The sequence below is a fragment of the Apis cerana genome, linkage group LG2 (assembly GCF_029169275.1).
Source record: "Apis cerana isolate GH-2021 linkage group LG2, AcerK_1.0, whole genome shotgun sequence".
NCBI classification, from domain to species: Eukaryota; Metazoa; Arthropoda; class Insecta; order Hymenoptera; family Apidae; genus Apis; species Apis cerana.
In genome coordinates this window covers 1,256,616-1,277,015 of record NC_083853.1, presented here as the reverse complement: position 1 = coordinate 1,277,015, position 20,400 = coordinate 1,256,616, and the positions used below count along the sequence as shown (strand labels likewise).

The 20,400-nt window shown below is 16.4% G+C and overlaps 1 protein-coding gene across 3 annotated transcripts in view; it reads right to left on the bottom strand.

Moving 5' to 3' along the window:
- LOC133665740 (uncharacterized) overlaps positions 1-20,145 on the bottom strand; it is a 42,659-nt gene extending 22,514 nt beyond the window's left edge. The window contains exons 1-3 of one of the 3 annotated variants that reach the window (XM_062072030.1): positions 19,754-20,145; positions 18,629-18,673; positions 16,096-16,212 (exon numbers count right to left, since the gene is read on the bottom strand). In XM_062072030.1, coding sequence (XP_061928014.1) covers positions 16,096-16,212; positions 18,629-18,639 — 128 coding nt within the window. In that variant the 5' untranslated portion in view covers positions 18,640-18,673; positions 19,754-20,145. Of the gene's footprint in view, positions 1-16,095; positions 16,213-18,628 lie in introns of all 3 variants that reach the window. The other 2 variants (XM_062072031.1, XM_062072029.1) reach the window with 2 other exon arrangements.
- Positions 20,146-20,400: the final 255 nt, after the last annotated feature.

Sequence of the window (20,400 nt, the reverse complement as noted above, 5' to 3'; positions counted from 1 at the left end):
AAAAATAATTTTTAATATCTATTTAGAATATATAGAATCAAAAGAAATATCAAAACCAATTTTTATTATTTAATTTTTTATTTATTATTTAATTTTTATAAAAAAATATTATTTCAATTATTTTATTATAAATTTTTAATTTTTGTTTAAATATTTTTACAACGATTAAAAATAAATATGATTTTATTTAATTTTTAATATTATATTATTATTATATTAAATTAGATAATTAAAGTATTATATATTTATATTATTATATATAAAATATAATAAGTATACTAGTATACTCTATTGAAAAAGATAAATTTAAATTCAGTTCTTCATACCTATTACTATTATTACATTATTATATTAATATGATAAAAAAAAGAATTAATTTAGGATTAACCGTTTAGCCATTATTTCATTGGCTATCGATAATTTATTTGTATAAGATAAATATTTTAAATTGCCGAAAATTATCGAAAAAATTATTTATTATGATATTATACTAATTATATTATAATTATATATATTATATTATATATATATATATTATATTATATAAATATATTAATATATTATAATATTATATTATAATTATATATAACTTCCTAAATCATATAATTTTAATATACAAAGAATATAAATATCATATAGAAAGTATTGCATCCAAACGTGTAATTATCTTCCATTCTATTTGTTATTTCAAAAAATAAATAATTTTTAAATAAATCTAAATGTAAGTAGTTTTAAATAAAACTTGATTTAATCTTATATCTTGATCCAAGAAAATCTTTTTATAATTATTAATTTCTAAATGAAAATACTTCAAATATTTCTAGATGATATTTGTTTTTTTCAAATAGAATTATATTTTGAATATACTAGAACAAATATTTCAAAAAATAGCAAAGATATAAAAATAGTTAAAAAATATTCAAAGAGATAGATCTACTATCATTTATTTAACATTTCTTATGTATTATCTTGAATAAGATCTGTAAAGATCAATGTCACAATCTTAAAAGAAAATTTTAAATTTTTTACTATATATTCTGTACGCGCGCGCGATATATGTGTGATATCGAAATTTTCCTATCTTTTTTTTTTACTACGTAAATCTATCTATTTTTAATGTAAAAATAGATTTTTGTCTATAAGATATGAGCTTTTAATAGTATAATATTTGATAGTATAATATTCATCATTATTAATAATTTTTCAATATTACTCGATATATTAATTTATTTGCATAAGAAATAATAAAAATAGTAAAATAAAATTTAAAGTTTACCGTATCGACAAAATTATTGATCAATAATTTCAATGTGTCAATGAATAAACAATATCATTAATAATATCATTATAATTAATGTTGATCAAATTACGTCGATAAAAAATATAATTAATAAAATGATTCTCGGCAATTACATATGAATTTATTTCAAATACATGAATATTTTAATTCTAATTTTGTAAAATAAATGAAGAAAAATGTAAAATAGCATTTATTTGTTGGTAGTTTTTATTAAAAATTTTAATTTATTATTTTTTATATTATAATTTAATATTTTATAAAGAAAATTAAAAAAGAAACGTATATAAAAAAATTGAAATAACATTGAAACATTACAAATATTATTATTTCCGAAAAAAAATACAAACTAGATCATATTAATATTCAATATTAAGTTAATATTTTTGATTGATTTTTTTAATTTTTTATTTAAATATAAATATAAGTATCATAAGTTTTTATACACTTTTTTACAAGGAAATTTACTTAATCCAAAATTTATTTTTTTTATTTTAATATTTTTTTTTTTTATTTTAAATAGTTTATATGTGCATAAAGCATGAGTTATACTTGGAGTGATTTTTTTATTAATGAGAAATTTGGAATTAAATCTAAAATTTAATCAAGTTAAATATAATTTTAGCTAGCATTTTTTTTTTATAAAGACTGGAAGATTAAATTCTTTTATTTTATATTTTGAAATTTTGCTTTATTTCGTATTATTACAAAATTATGTTTAAAACGAAAAAACGAAAAAAATGAAATTTTGAATATTAATTTTTATTTTTTTTAAATAATATTTTATTTAAAAAAATGCTCTATATTTATATCACACAATTTTAAATAACTTTTTTTAATTTTATTAAAAATAAAAAATTTTTAAAATTAATAAACTAAAAAGTAAAAATTTATATGTTGTCTATTACAAAAAAATTATCTAATCTAAGCAAAATTATACTTGAAACTTGATAAACTTGAAATTAAAAAATTTAAATTGATTTCATTTTGTCAAAACAATTTTTTTTATTATATTCTATGTATTCTACAAACTTTCATTAAAATCAGAATTTTTGGTTTTAATTTTAATTTAATTTTAATATAATATAATAAATTTTTGATTTAATTTTTTTGTAAAATAATATATGAAAACTTTGATGCCTACTATATATATAATTTTTTTTATTTAAATATATTTTTATAAGATATATAAATTGAGATTAAATATAATTTTTTATTCAATCATAAATAAATTACTATGATTTATATGTGATCTTCATTATGTTATTTTGCTTAATTTAATAAGTAAATTTATTATAATAAGTAAATTTATTAGTTAAAATTAATTAAAATAGTTTATACACATTAATTCTTTAAAATTTTAATACTAAATTTTTAATGCAATGTATTTTCTGAGAAATTTTTTCTTAAAATTTTTTCTAAATATGAGAAAAAAAATTTCTTCCTTTAAAAATTAATTGAAAATCTTCATAATAATTCGAACGAGATTAGACATTTTAATTAAAATTTAATTTAAATATTTTAATGATTAAATAAATAAAATTTATTAGATAAATTTGATCACAGAATATAATTTTTTTATTATTACAAAAAAATTAGAAAAAACCTTTAGAAAAGATTTGTTACTTTATTTTTTTTATTATAATTAAACAAAAGATTCTAAATCTAAATTAAATAATAATAATCTGTGTATTTTATTTAAAAATTAATTTATTTAAAAATTTTTATATATCTATATTTAAAATATCAATAACGATTATAGTAAATAAATTTTTTGGACAAATCTATCAATTAGGTACTAAAATCAACGTATTAAAAATATGTAATATTTAAAAATAATGTAATATTAATCTAGATATTAATATTATGCGAAAACTCAGAAATAACAATTATATTTTTAAGCATATCAAAAATATATTAGTTGTGTAATTAAAAAAAATGAGGAGTATAAATAGTTATTTTAAAAATTTTTATGAAAAGAATCATTAATATATTATTTTATTATTTAAATTCAAATATTAACTAATAATACATATATATACATACTAATAATACATATATATATATATAATGTATATTACATATATATATATATGTATATTAATCATAAAATTATAATATTTATTTAATATTTATTATAATTATTATAATTATTATTCATAATGTTATTAAAAATTATATATAAAAAAATATAATGGTAAATATATGTTATATATAAAAAGTCACATATCATATTCTAATACTCTTAATATATATTGTCAAAAAATAAGAGATATTTTATTAAATTTTCTTCAAAATAAAATTTTTTTATCCTATAAATGTTACTTATATCAAATGCAAAAACTTTATCAAAATGAATTTAAAAAATTCCAGTTTATATTTTATTGTCATATAATTGTACACAATGTTATAATAAATTATATTTATTGTATATTATTACTATTGATATTTTTTTTTGAAAATTCAAATATTTGGTATTTATCAATTTAATATTTATTATGCTTATAAAATGGATAAATGATCATATTATTAAAATTTAATAGAAATATTTATTTTTATTTGAAGTTAAAACAAGATGAAGAATCGATATTATAATTATACATTTTCATTTCTGTATTTTTATAATTTTATATTTGATGTAATTTAAATATATATCTGTAATTTATTTTAAACGAATGATATTATGATATATTATTATAAGAAATATGATCACATTTTACATTTATATATCTGATAATAGTAAAAAATAAAATTGTAACTTAAACAATTTATCATTTCTTGATATTGAAAAAATTACAAAAATCTTTCCTTTACAATTCTAAATAATTTAAAATTTATACTAATGAATGAAACTTGTATATCTTTCTTTCTATGATATTTATTTTTCAATTTTTTCACAAAATGTTTCTATAATTTAAAAATTCAAATAAAATAGAATGTTATATTGGTTTATATTCGATATTTCATAAATTTAAAAAATTCAATGTTGATTTGAATGAATCAATTTCTTAAAAGCATATAAAAAAGAAAGAATAATTCAAAATTTTAATATTAATATCAAATCATATTACTATCTCTTATCTTTCACTATTTTACTTCAATATCTTATATTCTTATTATGAATAATTCATTAACACTTTATATTATGTTCTTTAATTTGCTTTCGAATCATCCTTATATTTTTGAATTTTTATGATATAATCAAAAATCTATTTTTGAGATCCTATTTGGTTTAGTTTTAATTTTACTTAATTACAAATAGGAAATCATTGAGAATCAATAACTAAAATATCGTAACATTATTCTTAGGATTAAGGACCTGAAAGAGACTTATTTATTATTTATGTATAAATATATAAATAAGAAATATATAAATAAAACGTGAAAATAAGAAATAACATATTGATTGTCCCACACACAAAGGAGACTTTTTATCTGATAAGATATGTATAACTCGGTATAAATGGAGAAATGGATAAAAAAAAATGAATTTTAAACAAGATTTGGAAAAAACTAAGAGATTATTTTAATTCATTTAATTGATAACATCGGAAATATCAATTATTTAGCTAGAAATGTATAAAGCATTAATCTCTTTCTATATTTATATGCCTTTTTTTTCATCTTTTAAAAAAGTATATCTCTTTCATAAATTGTTATATTGAAAGAGAAGAATAATTTTAATACTATTTCATTACTTTTTCAGATATCAAAATAACAATATTGTCGATTTATTTTGTCATTAACATAAATATTATCAATATAATATTCTTTCTTTTTAAGCTCTTAAATCAATCCGGATAGTTTTTTTTTTACTTTTTCTTATTATTACTTTAGATACATAGCATATTAATATATCAATTCTCTAAATCGAATAATAGTTAATTCGTAGTACATTTTTACGAAATTTTTAAATAATTTGAAAAATAATATTTTTCATTTATAACAAATTTTTTTTTATTATCCATATTTAATTCATAAACATAGTTCATAAAATAGTTTTTAAATTAGTCTTTCTAATCAGTCTATCTAATTATAATATTAACAAGTATTATTTAGCTATATTAAAAAATTTTGTAATTGATCTTATCGAATTTTTATTATATTATTTCGTTTATTGTTTCTTATATTTTATTTGTATTAATCGAATTTTATATAATATGAAATTTTAAGTAAAAAATAAAAGAAAAATTTTTTAATAATAAGTACATAATTAGAAAAATTGTGAAAATGATGTTTTTTTTATAATCATTTATTATGTCTCTTTCATAAATTTAAAAAAAAGAATAAATAAATGGAAAGACTAATCAATAATTAATATAATATTAAATAAAAAGTATAAAACAATTTATTTTATTGTTCTTATATAATAAGAAGATAAATAAGATAAGATAAAAGAAGATAAGATAAATAAACAAAATTCTCATGAATTTAGAATATCGAAAATCACGAACTCTTAACATGAATTTTGTGCGATTTTAGTATGAACTTCATGCAATAATGTCATTATATATAATATTATTTTAATTATTTAAATAAACATTATTAAAAATTTTCAGAGATGTTTGTAAATAAATATATTATTTATTATATAATTATATAATCAACTTCATAAATTCTAACATTGACAATATGAACAACAATAAGCAGTAAACTAATCACTGAACTTCAAAAAGTGATACATTAAAGTTCTCGTTAATGAACAAAAATTCAAGCAAAAAATGTTCACGAACAATTTGCAAATAATTTACAAAAACATTTTCAGAAATGTCAGAACAATTCATGAACATTTTTCAAACAATATATTAATTTCTTTAGTTTCTTGAAAATAATCGATTAATTGTATTTGCTATGGCTTTACTACTCTTAAAAAATCAAGATTTGTAAAAAAATATCAAATTACTCGCGAATAACTTTTACCCACTTTTATCCAATTTTAATCCACATATCATGAATAATAAAAATTTATATTTCTAATCTTGTAATTAATTATAAATGATTTAATTATTATTTGTTTTCATTTCATTCAAAAAATCTTATCAATAAGGAAAATTTTATTGTAAATATAAATTTATTATTATTTGTAATTTGAAAAAATTGTGTGGAATTATGAAATATAAGCAAATAATTAAATGTTCATTAATAAGAACATTTCTTTTAATCTTATGTAATCTTTGTATTATGAATAATATACGAATAAATATATGAATAAATTATTTCTAAAAAATTTAATTTCCATACTGTTCATATATAATTGTGAATACTGATGAAAAAACATCTTTAAAGGAAACACTTGTGAATTCGCAAAAGTGAATATGGTAATGCATGTTAATGGTAGTAATGATGTTGCTTATCAGAATAAGATTATTAGAAAGAAATTATAACGAAATTTAATGAATAATTCTTGTAAAAGAAGTTTGATATACGAATGTACAAAAATGTGGCAATGGTATACAAATCTTTAATGGCATCCAATAATTGTCTGACAATTGAACGATATTCAACATTATCGAAAAATTACGTAATGAACCGAAAATAATTTAATACAATATTTGTCATCAAATTATATTAAATAATTTTACACAATATAATTATTTATATATAAAAAAATTATTAAAATATAAATTTGATTTTGTTTTTTAAATAAATTTTTCATTAAACTTATTTTATCATAATTTTCATTTTAAATTTTTTATCTACCTATAACGTTATTATTTCTTTTTTCTATCAACATTTTCTCTTATTATTAAATATACAGCTGAGCTAAGAATATATTTTTTTCAAATAAGTTGAAAATGATTGATTTATAAATTTCTATATTTTTCTGTTTTTTATATGTTTTCATAATATAAATTTTATATCTTAATTTTTCTTACTCTCTAAAAATTTAATTTATCATTTTACTATCAGAAAAGCAATTTATATATATTTAAACTATATTATAATTTATTTAAATAATTAAAAATCTATTATTAAAATTTGAAAGAAAAATAATTAATATTTTATAATTCAAAAATTTTTTTGACATTGTATTAATTTATTGCTAAGATTTTTTAAATAATTTTTTAATAATTTTTTTTATTATATCTATAACCAATGAATCTTGAAGTTAGTTCATGAAAGGTGTTAAAATACTTCAATTTTTATTACATTATATTATCTTCTATTTCTAATTATTTAATCACATATATGTCTTACTAGATATGACAATTTTTATTCATATTTTATCAATCACATTTTATTCATAATTTATTAAAAATAAAAAATTAAAATATTGATTTATCAATTCCTTAATTGAATGTGATCTATTTGCGAATTATTCGCAATATATATAAATATATATTATAATATAATTTTAATATAGATATATTCAATATGAATCTATAATTCATAATTTGGCTATCTTGATTTATCAAATTTATTTATTAATAAAATGTACTAATTTTTTACAATGTAAGTGTAAGTGTAACAAATTTCATTTCTCAACAATATAATTTAATTGTAAATTATAAAAATTAAAGAAAAGTATAAAAAAAATTAATTTTTATCATTTTACTCTTATTCATTTAAAGCTACAAAAAGAATGCCGAAAATCCAAAATATCAGAAATCTAAAATTTAAAAACACAAATCTAACGAATTGGACAAAATAAAATCGATCGTTTTTTGAAAACGATTTTGCCTATCTTGTAATTAGAAAATGTCAAAATTCATAAGAACTTCGAAATTTGTTTCAAAATTAATTTCGTTAAATATAATCATGATTTTAAATCTTTTAGATATTTTGGATCTTTTAGATATTTTCCGATCCAACAATATAAAATGATAAAATTTTAAAAAATTTTATAATATCCAATAAAAATAATATATACATAAAAATAAATCTATTTAATATATTTCTTTCATTTTTATACACAATAATTATTAATTTTTTTCAATTATAAATGTTTTTAGCTATAAATATTGAATATTATATAATAATTAAAAATAGACATTTAAATAATTATCATAAAAATCATTCAAGTATATATATATATCATGTTCGTATTATATTAAGATATCAATTAAAAAATATAATATATCAATATATATGATTATAATAGAGTTTAAACTCTATTATAACTATTATAACTACATAACCATTTGCAATGCTAATCGTAACAAGATTTCGATTTGAAATAAAATGTTTTGTAAATTTTAATTTCAGACAAATTTTCAACATAAACGATAATAACTGTTTTAATTAAGTTTACCTAGTTCTTGCTCTACGTTTTCCGTTTGTTTTAATTAGTATAGGCTAGATTATAATATAGATTATAATAATTATGTATGCTTCTAATTAGAAAGCAAACAGAAAAAAGAAAAGAATGACTAAAATAATGGTTAAAATGGTTAAAATAGAGCAAAGGATATTTCAAAAACAAAAATTGTATTTTTTAGTTGTTAAAAAATAGAGAAAAAAATAAAACAAATTGAAATTTACATTGAAATAATGTAAAATTAATTGAAACTGATTCGAATTTGTATCGTTTAAATTGGTTGAAATAGTAACCATACCTAAAATTTCAAAGATAATATAATCGTATGTTTCTAATATTGCATTACATACAGTATTTCGTTTAATTGAACACGATCAAATATATTACGAGAGATTAAAAAAAATTTAACAAAAATCATATTTAAAATCTAGAATAAAAATAGAAAGAAACACGATATTCTATTATTCATGTTTTTTTTATTTTTATATGAAATTTTATTAAATTTTATAAATGTCAAGAAAATATTCCCTCTATCCGAAAATATGATATACATTTGCGAAAAAAATCAAATAAAACTAAAATTAAATATAAAAAAAATATTAAAATCATTTTATTATCACAATATATTTACTATCACAATATCACTGAATACAAATTATTTTAGTGTAATCCAAATTTAGTTAAAATGAGATTTACCCTTGTTGAATGTTTCTTTTATATATACTTTTCAGCTAATCGACAAAGTTTTACCTTATTTATATGAGGAATTTTATAGAAATTTCCCCCTAATTAATTCCATACACGTTTATAATGTTATAAAAAACATTGTCAAGAGTATTTCTTTTTAATTTATTAAATATATCTTGAATACATTTAATTAATTCATCAATTGTATTTGGCGAAACTTCATATAGCAATTGAATAGAGTTAAAAAACCCCAAATCAAGAACGTTTAAATCAGGACATTTAATTCAATGGTTGTCACTTAAATTGAATATTCCAATCATCAGTGGAACTTGCAGCAACAATATCTTTATCATTATCAGAAAAACTTTGCAACTTTATTAATAGCACTGTGTTCTAATTTTTCTTTATTCTTCATATATTGTAATTATTGCAAGATAACATAATACAAAAATACATAATAACAAAATTGTTTATTAGTCAATTGCTTCGATTTTGCATTTCTTTTTTGTTTTTTAAATTCACATTATTTAGATTAAAATTTTCCATTTTGAAATTGCGATGACTATTTTATTTTTCTTAAAATAACTAATTCTTGGTCTTCAAATTCTAACTTAACTCAAAAGCAACGCCTGTTAAATATATTAGATTATTTAACTATGTTAAGTTATTTAATTATCAATGTAAACCAATATAATGAATATTGTTAGTTCTTTCGAAACTTTAAATAATCTAAAATTTTCTTTCAAATATATATCATATTTTCGAACAGAGAAGGAGTATATTTTTAACTAATGATTTTTCGATATAAGTAAGTTAATTTTTTTTAAGGAAGTAAGAAATGTCCAAACAAATATATTAATAAATTTAAATTTAAATATGATTTTATTAAGAAAAAGAAATTTTTTCCTTTATATAACTTTCAAAAGAATTATTTATAGGATGCATATCTAAACCAAACAATTTTTAAAATATTTTTTCATAATTTTAATTTCTTATGAGATATTCGATTTCTTACAGTTAAAAGAAATAATTTATGTATGTATGTATATATATATTATATATCAGAACTAGCAAAAATACAATAAAAATAAAAATGAAAAAATTGAAATTATTAAAATTAATTAAAATTAAAATTAATTAAATTTAATTATATAAACATTATTAATGTTATCTAAAAAATATAGTTTTATATAAATAAACTTTGTTAAATAATATATATATAAATATATATAGATGAATAATAAAAAAAATAATTGTTTTTGATTATTTTTAAATTGTATTAAAATATTTTTATTTAATACAAGTTGATTTTAAAAGTTTATTTAAAAGTAAATAAGATTATTTAAGATTATTTAAGATTATTTAAAAGTTGATTTTCGAAAAATATTTTTCAATATAAATATTTTATTTTGTTCTAAATTATAATTAAACATTTTAAATTTTAAGTTAGAAACAATAAGTTTTAAATATCTTCATAAAGCATAAAATAATAAGCAAATAAATTTGAATTCTTGAATTGAAATGAAGTAGTCCAACAATAGATTCTTCATACCAATCCATTTATTTGAGGAATATTTATTTAAAAATTTTTATATTTCATAAAAAAATAAATAAAATATATTTATATATAAATATTTTAAATTATATTTATTATTACATGTATTATTATTATTATAAATATTCATAATACATATTGCGAAATCACTCATTTATAATAGTGATAACGATTATTCGAAATTTATAATTTTTGAGTTATTAGTTCGAGAAAAATAATTCATATTTTATTTTATATTGGTAGAATTCTTTAATTTATGTTTTCAAGTTCTATTTAAAAATTTTATGTAACATTCTTACATGGTTTTATGATAATTCATATTATATTCAAACACGTTTTCACAGTTCATAATTTTTGTTTTATGCCATTTATATTTTATGTTAGCAAATGAGCTATATAAATACATCTTATTTTTAATAGAGAAGTTATATAAAGGATCATAAATTATTATTTTATTCCTAATGGAAAAACAAAAAATATAATTAAAATATAATTAATTATAATTAAAATAATAATAATAAATATAATAATAAATTAAAGTGAAATATTAATAGTTCATATGTACATGATCTTTCAAAATGAATTGTAGTTTTATTATTATTTTATATTTTTATTAATCTTATTATTTTCTTGCCATAATCTTATTACTTATATATGTGATTTTCCTATTATGAAAATGTCAAGTTAAAGATCAATATTTACATTAAGAAGTCATTAGATATTGACAAGTCTAAGAAATATTATATAATTTAATATTTTAATGACACATCAAAATTTTTTTTTAAATCAAATATTATATTTTCGTTACTGTATTATAAATTTTTTGCAAATATAAAATTTGTATTATATTTCTTCGAACATTTAATTACATAAAATTTAAAATAAAAAATTTAAAAATATAAATTTCTTCAAAATTTTTTGTGTAATATAAATGTGCATCACGTTTAGGAGAATTTTAATAACTCTTTTTAAGCCATATAAATAAACAGTAATTAAGTTTAATAAATATGCTTATGCGGAAACTATAAATTTAATAAAATTAATAAATCGTTCTATATTAAAAGTAATTGATGTAATTACAATTTTTAGAAAATATGATAAAATTAACATTAATATTAATAGTGATTATATTATACAATGTATTCTGATAGAAGATATATATTCAAATTATAATAATTGTATAAGAAAATATTAAATTTAAACTATTTCCTAAAAACTAACAAAAGTTCTTACTAGCGATTTTCAATCTTCTTATAAGTCTGTATCGCCAAAATCAAAATTCATAAATTTCTGTTTTATTAAATACTGTATATATAAAAATATTATGTAATATAATACTAATATAATATAAAAAAATATCATATGTATATGATTTTTGAATTTTTAAAAATACTATATAAAATCTTAAAATATAATAGGCTAATTTTTTTCCTTAACAACTAGCTCTAAAATGTTTATTGCATGTAAAATATTATTATATTATATTAATTAAGATTAAAAAAAATCATTATTTTCATTAAAAGAAAAAATGTAATGTTTCATTTATATTATCATTATTTAAAATTAAAATATAAATGAATATTGAAAATAAACTTTTGAATAAAGAAATTATACACAATAAATTATATAAATTATTCATATAATAACCAACTATTCCCTAGATATACTATTAACGATATATACATATATACTATTTCATAAAATTAATTCTATTTTATCTCTTTCTATCATAAATTAATAATATTTTTTTATAAAAATATTGATTAACATCTTGTATATGTCGATAATTTACAATCCCAATGCTAGTTTTAATTTTTTCTATCAAGATATTAAAATATTTTTGTTAAATATAATATAATATAATATATTATATTTATTTTTTATTAAAAAAAAATATTAATATTTGATGAAAGAAAACTAGGATTTAATATTAAATGATTGATGACTACTTCCTTATATATCATATATCATTTCTTTCAATTATTGTTTTTGTATTATTCATTAACATCAATACATTTTTTTAATAGAATTTTAAAATTCTCTAAAATTTTATAAAATTAATTTAATTATTAATTTAATTATAAAATTAATTATTATTTACTATAAATTATTGTTTTTAGATAATATTTTTTATTTTATCATATTTTTTAATTTTATAATAATTTTTAATATTTTTATAATAAAAATACGAGAAATTTTAAGCAAAACAGGAAATTAAATTATATAATATTATATTATATATTATATATATATAATAATATATGTAGATTTATAATCACTTTTGCTTTTATAGTTATAATATAGTTCATGAATATAACAGCTCGATAAGTGATTTAATTCGATCGTGTTAAATCGATTTTAAAAGAAATGGCAGTATGGTAATGAGATATTTGTTACACGCGAATCTGGGTTATAAATTATTTCATAATTTCATTATTACTATTCTCATATTAGTATAAATATTGTCAAATTTTGTCATACTATATTATAATACAAAATTTAAATTATTTGATTATTATTTCTATGATTCAAATTACAGATTTAAAAAAATATAAACAATATAGTAAATAAATTTGCATATACACAAATATTTTTTTTTTTTTTATATAGTTTTTCAGTATTTAATTTTAAACTGAGTATATACCAAATCAGAAAGAAAATGATTCATAAAAAATGCAGGGCAAATTTCTTCACATTTTCTAAACCATTATATTCTATGTATTTTTACAATTAAATCAAATTTCGATATTTACATACATATATTTACATAAAATGATGATAATATAATGTATTAGAATAAGTTTATTATAAAATAGTGACAAATAGAGTTTCTTATGTCATTATTAATATACATTTATTAAAATTAATATAAATAATATTTTATATTTTCTTATAAATTTAACTCTTGTTACATTAAAATACTAAGAAATTAAAATAAAAAGAAATTAAAACATGAAATAAAATAAATTAATATAATAAAATAGATAAATATGTAAGCTATAATATTTTAATAACGCAAATATATAATGCAATAAAATTGATGAGAACATAATAATAATAATATTTCAAATATATAAACATATATCCACAATAACATTTATTTTAAAAATAATTTAAGATTCTAATAATTGTATAATAATTTCATTCTAAATTTTTTTTAACTAATAAATATATTATAAATAAAAAAAGTATATTATTTCATGATTGATGATACAAGCTAAATAAACAACAAATGATTTTATATATAAAAAAGAATCGAAAAAAAAATATTTTTTTATCTGAATTTTTAAGAATTTCAAAAAATTCGAAAATTTATTATATATAAATAATTTGATTAATTCCTGAATTTGATGAAATGCGGGAAAATCACATATAATAGGTTATTTTATGGAAATAGCAAAAAATGTAAAATTTTTTTATCTGAAAACTAATTTCGAAAAATTTGAATTTAAACATTTATTAGATATTAAACTATTTGATTTCATTTTTTATTATATCAAAAAGGATTTAAATAATAATATTTTATTCCATACTTATTTTTACATATAGAATAATCTTTTATCGATAATTCATTCATATCCAATTTGAAATTAATCGAATTTGAAAACTTTCAAATTTTTCAATTATTTGAATATGAAGTAAATAAAATAAAATTTTATCTATTTTTGCATGTGTAATTATCTTTTACCTGTTTATATCATTTTTTTTATTTATATATAGTTGTATATAGTTATTATTTATAATTAACTGATATCTTATTATATATTAATTATAATTTTTCAATCATAAGTATTTGATTTTAAAATAATATATATAAAAAAATAAACTTGTCCGAATAATATACATAATTTTTTTAAATATTTAAATATATAAAGAACTTTAAAAAAATATATATTTTTAATATAATTTTATAATATAATTTTAATTTTATAATTTATTTGTAATTTCCATTTCTGTTGATGGACAAATTTTTTTAGGACAAAATAAATATTTATATATAATATAATAAATATTATTTGCAAATATATTTTTTATGATGCAATAATTATGACTTAAAAAAAAGATATAGAATTTAATAGAAATATATAGAATTTGTAGAATGTATATCTCTGTCCATCAGAATTGAATTTTTGCTAAAAATTCATTTCAATTGCTAATATTATATTTTTATCTTTGTAAAAAAAGAATTATACACAATCCAATAGATTTATTTTAAAACATGAAAACTTTACTTTTCAGATTCCTTTCTTAGTTTTTTTTGTATTTATGTATCATGGGAACATCAGGAAGAGAAATAACAGGTTTTCTTCATCAAAAATTTTATAAATTCAAAATTTTTTATGAGGATTGAATCCATAATTTGAATTTTTTCTTTAAAATTATTCTTCAAAAGTTATTGTACGATTTGTTTTTAAATTTTCTTTTAAACTTTGAATATGCGGTTAAATAAAATTCGATCATTTCGTGATAGTTACAATACAATCATTCGTTGAACGATGAATTTTTATTTTAATTTGTTTTAATTTTGTTTAATAATATTTTAATAATTAATAAAAATAATAATAATATTTTTTTCATAATGCATCATTTATAATATAAATTATAATTCCAATTTTATTAAGTGTCTTGATTTATATATATATTTGATTATGCCATAACTTTAAGATCTGAATCTTAAATTTATCGCGAGCAATAATTTGGATATTATGTAATTTGGATATTATGTATTAAAACTTGTCTTGTTTATTTACTCATTTTTAAAATTAATAATTTATAAGTATTCAATAAATTAAATGTAAAATTATAAATTTAATTTTTTTATTTGATAACTATATAATTTATTTCATTTTTAAATATTTTTATCATATTAACTTAAGCAGAATCATTGCATAATTACAATATCTGATATTATTATACATTTTATAAATCGAAGCAATTATATCTAATTGTAAAAAAAAATATATATATCTAAACTACGAATCATGCAGCAAATATAAAAAATTTTTAATATTTAAAAAGATCTGTCATCCTGAAAGGCTCTTCAGGAAAGGCTTTGAAAATAAATTGAAGAAATAAGAAGAAAACAAATTATTTTAATGCACGTTCTAAAAAAAAATAGATTGAATACTCGAAATATTTAAGATTCTGAAAAGGTTTATATATAAGGATCTTTTATCAGAAAGCAGCTATAAAGTTGTTCATCATAAGATCGTCTTATAATCACCTAACAAAGTAAAACTTCTCGTAAGAGGAAAATTGAAACGAAAAATCAATGTATAACTTTTATTGATTACATACCCGGAAATTGGATTCTCACGTTCGATTTGGGCTGGGTGAGAAAAGGGAAAGTCTTCTGGGAAATGGAAACTTTGTCTTAACTTATGGGAATTTCTCTTCTGCTTCTGTCCTTTTGAGCTGGAAAAGATAATATAAGAGATACAATAACTTGAGAAATCTTCTACTTAATAAAAAATATAAACAATAATGATTTTTTTTCGTACATATTGATTTCAAATATATTTATTTCATTAATTATTTTATTATTTAATTCATAGTATTATTATTTAAAAAAATATTATAAAAATATATAATGTTATATAGACAATATATATAGAATTAATTCTAAAAATTATTATATGAAAAAATAAATCGAAAATATAGAATAAAATTATTTCATTTTTGAATAAATTAAGTTTAAAAATTTTTTAAATACAAGTAAAATTAACTGATTCCGAATACGAATGAATTATTAAGTAGTCAGTATGACTATATACATATATATATACAGTCAATTGTATAAATGGCGAATTTTCAAATTCAATTTTCTCGAAAAATAATTTTTACATGAAAAAAATTTACTTTATATTTTTTACTTATCTTTGCATGTACTTGTGAATTATCTTCTATTGATAATTTGTATTTCATTGATAAATAGCCAATTTCATTTGTATTTAAAAATTTTTGAATTTTATTTATTTGAAAATGAAATCTTAAAAAAAATTTTATTTTATATTTTTAAATTATTTTTTCATATAGAACTCACTTATATTATGAAGTTATATTCTTATTTTAATCTATTCATGATATAAAATCATTTTATTATTATTATCCAAATAAAATTATATTTATATTTAAAATCATTATATTTAAAATAATATCAATAATATATATATATATATATATAAATAATATAATATATATAATATCTAATAATATAAATGTATAATAAATGTATAATTATTTATTTCTTGATTATTTATAAATCAAAAATGAATAGATTATGATCTATAATATGATTTTTTGATTCAAAATAATAAATATATAATATCCAAAATAAAATTATATGTTATGATATTTGAAATATACAACATATTCTTACTTTAGTTTCATTTCTGAAGTTATAGTCATAAAAATCTAAATTTGCATAAACATCTACAGTCTAATAAAATTATATTATATAATTATATAATAATATATTATATAATAAAATTTATATTATAATAAACAATAAAAATATATTTATAATTAATATTAATAATTTTTAACTTGATGATATTGGTGAATTTACAAGTTATAAATTACAATTATAAACTTAATAACTAAGAAGTTTATATAATTTTTTAATTTTACATTGAATATAAAAATTAGTTGTAAAATTTTTAAATTTACATATAAAATTTTACTTTTATATTTATATTTTTATATTTTTTTAAATTTAAATTTAGTACTTCTGATCTGTAAAAATTGGCTAATAAATAATTTTACTTCAATTTTACAGTTTTCATTTCTAATATACATAAAACAAGACAAATATTAAAGTATACTACTAATATACTAGAAAAATATGTTCAATAATAAACAATTTTTTAGCGATTATATTAGTGTTAATTTTGTTTATTATACTATTTATATTTGCGTTAATTTCTATAATAATTCTTTTAAATTATCAAATAATATATAAATATTTTATAGGATTATATACATATAAATTTTTATAGGATTATGTAGATGTTCCCGGATTACGATCAAACTGTATATGTTTTATGAATAAAAACAAAAAAAAAATGTTATATCTATAAACGTTTTATTACATTGAAAAGAAGTTTGTTTTCATTTCAAAATCGCCCATTACGAATGCAAGCTTGAAATAGCTAGAAGGAACAAATTTCATAAATACCATTACCTTATTTCGATGTACTAACAACGAACTCTATTGACTATAACTCTATTGAACGCTATTGACTTTATATTTTTTATTTGGTTTTTTCTTACAACTTTTTATAAAGCATTTGCAGACTTATGTTTGTATAATATTTTTTTCTTATTTTTACTCGTAGAACATATAGTGCAGTTTGATCGTTTAATTCGGGGATATTCTGTATATCAAAAAAAAAAAAAAAAAAAAAACTCTTAAAGAACTTTGATAATTTCACTTGACAATTAATCTTTTATTAGTTTGGAACATTATTCTCAAATGTTTGCAAAAATAATCGTTCAAGTGCTTGTCAAACTTTGCAGACGATACGAAAGTATACAAAACTAGTAATTTCGTTTTATCCTATAAAGTACTCGTGGGTTAATACAGAAACTTTCTAAATTTAATAAAAAAAAATGGTAATTTAAATTTATATTTCATACTAATTTTTTAGTTTTTGTAAATTATATTATAAAAAGTTTACGATATAAAAATATAAGAAAAAAATATAAAAAAGATATTCATTGTAGTATTAAAACGAATTATTAAAACAATTATTTTGATTGATTGCATATTGCTTTAATTACTATTGAAATTAAATAAATATGAATAAGAAATTCATTTTTTTGTACTTACTCTTTATACATTAGACTATTTCAACGCAACGTGATCCAAAAAATACTTGAAAAATCATAACGAAATACGAAATTATATAAATAATTATTTATTATGTTTGAAATAAAATGTAATTCTTTCTAAAATAATGAAAAAAGTATAATACATAATGATTATTTTAATTAATTTTTGCAAGGCAAAGAATTTAAAGGATAATTAATGATTTAATCTAATATATGTTAATTTAATAAAATTTAATTCATCGAAATAATATAGATATAGTTCTTATTATTAGTTATTTTTTAATAATAGAACTATATAAAATAATTTTCGAAATTAATTATTATAGATAGCAATCAACAAAGTTGATTAATCAAAAACTTATTAGTATCATTACGTTTTATTATTGGTTTATCATGTATATATATATTTTTAATATTTATTTCATATTATATGTGTGATTATTAGCATTATATAATATTGATTTGATAATCATTATGCAATAGTGGTACAGAATAATAAAAGATATACTAAAATATAATTGGTTTACCTATGTATATTATTAAATATATAGTTATCTATATATATTATTAAATATATAAATAAATAATTTTTCAAAATTTCATTATCTAGATTAAAAATTATTTTTGTATTGTCATTATAATTAATTTATTTATATAAAGTTGTATAAAATTATGCAGAAAATATGAAAATAATTAAAATAAATCAAACAAATATCATAATAAATATGATATTATTATAATATTATGACAAATATTATATTTATCGATATTAAAGTAATATTATATTATAGTATGACTAATTATTCAAATGGAAGATGAATATATATTAAAATAACATGTATAATTTATATTAATAATATTTATATTCTATAATATATATTGGATATTGATTATATCAAAAAACAATTAATTTATTTTTTTATAATAATTCTTTTATGAAATATGTATTTTATTAATAAATATGCTTATTTTAAAATTACTTAATTTTTAGTTCTTTCAGTATATAAAAATTTTTATATTATTCGAATTTCTTATTTAAATGAATTTATTATTTAATTGAATTAATTTAAATAATCAACATTAGTATATAGTATAATATAGTACAGAAAATATGGTACTATACTCGTATCATATAAAATATTTAAAAATTATTTAATCTTGTGAAATTTTTCTTTCAAATAACTTGTCTTTTTTTGCTTATTATTAACGTTATTGTATTTTATCACTTTGAAATTATAATATACAGTTTTGTCAAAATTGTAAGCAATTTAATCCCAACTAGTAGAGTACAAAATGTAGTATGTCACTATAACAGTGTAGAGAACGACGTCGATAGAGAACAATGGAAAATATAGCGCTCTCAAAGGAACAAAACATCACGGGCACCGCACTAATTGTAAGCTCACAAAACAATACCGGCTGCAGAGTGCTGACTGGTAAATGCGTTACCGGTCTATGTTCCAAAAATATTCATTTGTCCTTCACGCGAGAAAACGTCAGTTTGGTACGTGAATCCAGATATCGTTTTATAATACATTGAACAATTAATACTAAAATAACTAAATTTGTCAAAATTACGGATTTCATATTTTTTGTTTTATGATTATTTAGAACGTTAAAATATTTTTAGCAAAATTAATATTGACATTAATATTACTATTTTATTGAGAAATACAGAAATATAGTTGTAATTTATTTATTTTCATAACGTCATTTTAGATATATATATATATATATATATAGTAAATTACCATTAAATTATATGCAAAA